The sequence below is a fragment of the Echinococcus granulosus genome, assembly GCF_000524195.1.
Source record: "Echinococcus granulosus chromosome Unknown EG_S00214, whole genome shotgun sequence".
NCBI classification, from domain to species: Eukaryota; Metazoa; Platyhelminthes; class Cestoda; order Cyclophyllidea; family Taeniidae; genus Echinococcus; species Echinococcus granulosus.
In genome coordinates, this window is record NW_020170594.1 from 524 (window position 1) to 4,725 (window position 4,202).

At 41.4% G+C, this 4,202-nt stretch overlaps 1 protein-coding gene across 1 annotated transcript; it reads right to left on the reverse strand. All coding sequences in view use genetic code 11, as the record gives it.

Moving 5' to 3' along the window:
• Nucleotides 1-321: 321 nt before the first annotated feature.
• Nucleotides 322-2,089, reverse strand: EGR_10376 (hypothetical protein; the record flags this gene model as incomplete). The annotated part of the gene is made up of 6 exons (XM_024499625.1): nt 322-489; nt 530-707; nt 771-932; nt 1,209-1,313; nt 1,637-1,804; nt 2,073-2,089. The coding sequence occupies 6 exons, from the start codon at nt 2,087-2,089 to the stop codon at nt 322-324; spliced, it is 798 nt and encodes a 265-aa protein (XP_024345953.1).
• Between the last annotated feature and the right edge of the window lie 2,113 nt (nt 2,090-4,202).

Here is a 4,202-nt window from a genome sequence, read left to right on the forward strand (position 1 = left end):
CGATAGTGAGTGAATATCGAGGAAGTGACAAATCCCATGAGTGTTAGAAATCATTAAATTCAAGTTATTTACAATCGAAAGCGTCCAAAAAGTGCCATTTACAATGAAATATCACTTCTACACACACAACTTTCGATCAGTTTGACAGGTACTTAAGTGCGTCAGATGGAATACGTAAATTCAAAACGTAAACAATGTCACTCAAATCCATCATCTGTGTGAGTAGGCGTAACCGCTCTCAAAATATGACAAAATCCAGCTGCATCCCTTGACCGCAGTCACAAATTTAGGCGTACACGTTGTTGAACACCGTCGCTCCACTCACTCCACTAGCGAATCCATCACAGGTAAGGTGCTGGGACCAATCGTATTTGCCTTAGCTTGCAAACTTAACTTCAGCCTGCACTTCAAAAATCTCCACGCCATCGTGCTCCGTCGACCATACTTGCAGTTCTTGTGAAGACGATTGAAAACAACGCCCTTCTTATGCTATTCAGTAAACAGACAAATCAGGACAGTCGCGACTCACATCGTCGGTTAAATTGACACCAAAGAAGACAGTGGCACAATCCGAATTTGAAACGGCCCGCCAGCAATCACGAAGCGAGAATTGCTGCGGCTCAATTACACGACATTCGAAAGGACCAACCAGTCGCAGTTGTTTCACCCCGTCTCCTTTGCAGGCTTCAACACTCCCCCGCACCTCCCTACATCCGGAGGCGTCAAATCAGATAACTGAATATTGGAGGTGGCAAGCTCTATCAAATCACGCAAAAATTATCAAATCCAGTAGGGTTTTACTCGATAACACCACTTTATTTGAACAAAGTCTGCTACTACGGCTTGAACAACGACCGTATGCACAGGGAAGACAAAATGTCGATTCTGTAGCAGCTGCTACGTTTAGCGAGATGATTCCTTGTTCAGTGCACCTGGAACGAAAGGAAACAGCAAGAACAGGTGAATGGGCCTAATTCTTGATTGCAATATATCCTGACATATTCCATCCAAATCACACCCAAGGAACTACGCTCAACAACACAAAACTCGGAATTTTGGAAGACAACAAACCTGCCACATCCTCACGACCACAAAATCTGCACTTCAACATTTGGTCAGTAAATCTCCTAGTCCCCACTTACCCCCTTCTTTCGAGAACAAATAAAGGCCCTTTTATTGTGTGCCTCCATGCAGGTGCTGAATCTTACCTGGATGCAAAGCAGAAGTATTCCTGTCGATGCGGCGTTGCCTCAGGGCACCATTGAAAATCATCACTGAAAGAAAACACTTCACTGATATTTGGCGGCCTATCCCTAAAAATAACATCAAAGAGCTGCAAAGTGAGAAGGTACTGTGTGAATACCAGTAGATAAAGGCACGGAAGCAATGCAGCATCAAGCATATGTGAGGTTAAGTCAATGAGAAGGCATTTGCCCTTCGATGATATCCCCCTAAATCTCTCCCAACAAGTAGCATCAACAAAACACCGGCATGGCGAAAAGAATACAACCTAAAAACAAGGCAGAAATTTTAAAGAAAATCTAGCACACATGAATGAAACACGAGGAGGGCACAACAACCCCAGCCAGTAAGTAATATGGACGCAAAAAGTAGTTATTACTAGTTACTTCCTTACTCTATCCAAATAGTATACAAATGCAAGTGTTGATTTCCACAACTACGTTCGCACGACCGAGTAACCTCAAAGTAGGGCGACGGCCACAATGTCTGCACACACGAGTTTCGAACGGACAAATGGGCACTGACCAATCTCGCTTCAGCAACCCGGACAATTTCATTCGCACTTGTGTATTGTAAAAAATGACAAACAGCAGAGGAAACATTAGATTAGTGGAATGCTTCTCCGGTGAGATGGGAAGAAAAGCTAAAAATGCCAGATTAGGGGCACACAAAATATCTGTAGGTTCACGACGTAGTATAACAATTTCATAATCGAATCAGAAGGAAAACACGACAGATTAAGAGACATCTTTAAAATAAGCAGTCGCAGAGTTGTTAATGGATAACTATTCAACCTTAAAAACTATTTTTAATGCATTGCAAAACTGCACCTGTGAAGCAAATACATGGTCTCATCAGTAGTGCACGAGAAAAAGCCATGTTGGTGCATATTTATTAGAATGCATTAACAAATACGCTTGACGTTGAATGCGCAATAGGTGAAGGACAATATACCTTCAAGGATCACTTCTTGATTTAGTGGTAAATCTTGTATCAAAAAGGCGTCATATTCCTAGGCTTGCATGCTAGGTAATCATCATGACATGGGGCTTGTCGCAACGCAATTAAAGCTTATTGATACTAACACAAGAAAATTTATTTTCTAATCAGATTTTTTCAACTACACGGCTGCTTGTTTGAGTGTGCAGGGTGGTGTTTACTCATTGTCCTAAGTTTCGTCGACCATTTGCATTCTCAAATTTGTGCTATAGTTTGATGTAATGCAGTGAGCCATAGATAAATGCCCTCTGTGGAGTTTGATGGGCAAAATGCTGTACACCAACAATGTTTGTGTGTGCATAGGGTTTTAAGTAAGTTATCATTTGCATACATTGCTTTTGACAATTTTAACAGGTGTATTTAAGTGATTTTAGTAAATTTACTGTTTGCTTGCATTGCCTTTGACAAGTTTTACATTTTTTGGGTCATCAGAGTTTTGTACACTTAGTTTTGTCTACTTGCTATGATATGTTGACTCCCGTGGAACACAAGACAGATGAAATATCCCTAAAATTTAAAGCATATGTAGTCACTAGGTTGTAATTTCGCAATTAACTTTGTCATCTTTTGCTTCAAAATATTTTGTTAGACTGCACTTATTTGTATGTATCGAAATTGTAAAAATCCTCCGTGCAGTCATTTTGTCCAATCCCTATTCAACATCCCATGTTGTCATTATTATGATAGGTGACCTGTAGCTAAGAGTTCAGTGGGGATGTGGATGCCTTCTGCATTAGTTGGGAGGAAATTCGTGCATGTTTTGACATTAACATATGTGCAAGTCAATATGGACACAGCAGCCAGTGGGCAATTGGTAAGCGTTGTTCCCATTTCACACCTTCCTCTTTCTTACTTTTGATTACTAATGCAGAACTGTGACAATTTGCATTGGGACACCTTACATTAGGTGTTTCATTTTGCCGTTGAATAAGAGAATTTAAATGCACATAAGAGGGCCTTGTTAAACGCTGCATACACAGTGCGAGCTAATTTGCTCGTCATACGTCAGCAAATGTTTGTGCATTCTTGATGGGAGTTTATGTTTGCAGATGCTTTTGACTATTGTCTGATGGCGCTTCCTTATCCATAATAATGCATTCGTAAAAACACCCGTCTCGTGATTGGTTGTGTTGCTATGGCAACAGACATTGGTTTATTTGACAGGACATAAGCTCATTGTAGTGGACGGATAGATGAATTTCCACGAAGACCAAATGCTTTGTGGACATGGGATTGGCAATCCTGGTAGTGTGCATCAAGTTGTGACATTCTGGGTGACAAATTGCCGCCTATTCGTTGAAGACTGGAACACCTTGAGTAGGAGCGCGGTAGTTCTTTGGAATGTGGAGTAGTGAGTTTTGTGAATTAAGGAGATGTGATGATTGATTGATATGCAATTCACGCAGTAGACGACCAAAGTAGTGGAGGGAGAACAAAGCCACCCACGAGGCTTCATTGGAAAGGCATGTGGCCGATTCACTACACTACTTGTTCTTTCCTTTGACTTTTCACTGCAAGTGACGAAACGTTACAGTCATCTTCATCCAACTCCTTAACTGCTTCCTCTTTCTCCACACCTACTATCGCACGGAACCGGAAGTGTTGCAAGTATTGGATCGACGACCAGCATTCCCAGTTATGGTTTTCTCTTTTGCCAAATCTGCCACCATTTTAATTAATTGTTGTTTAATGTGGCATTGGATTCCTGTGGGTGATTGATTGCGCCGTGCTTAGGTGGTGGAAGCATGAAGTATGTTCACGGGAGATGTTTTTAACGTTGATCTGAAATTGGTCAATCGAGGAGGTGTAAACTGTGCCATTTCGCATATGAGACGCGCGAATACACGAAACCATTAAAGGGGTGAGGCTGTTAAATGTGTGAAAGACCCTTGAGGATATCTATCGCAGGATCATTATTTTAGCGATAAAATTCCTCCATCATACAATTTCTCATAGAGCCA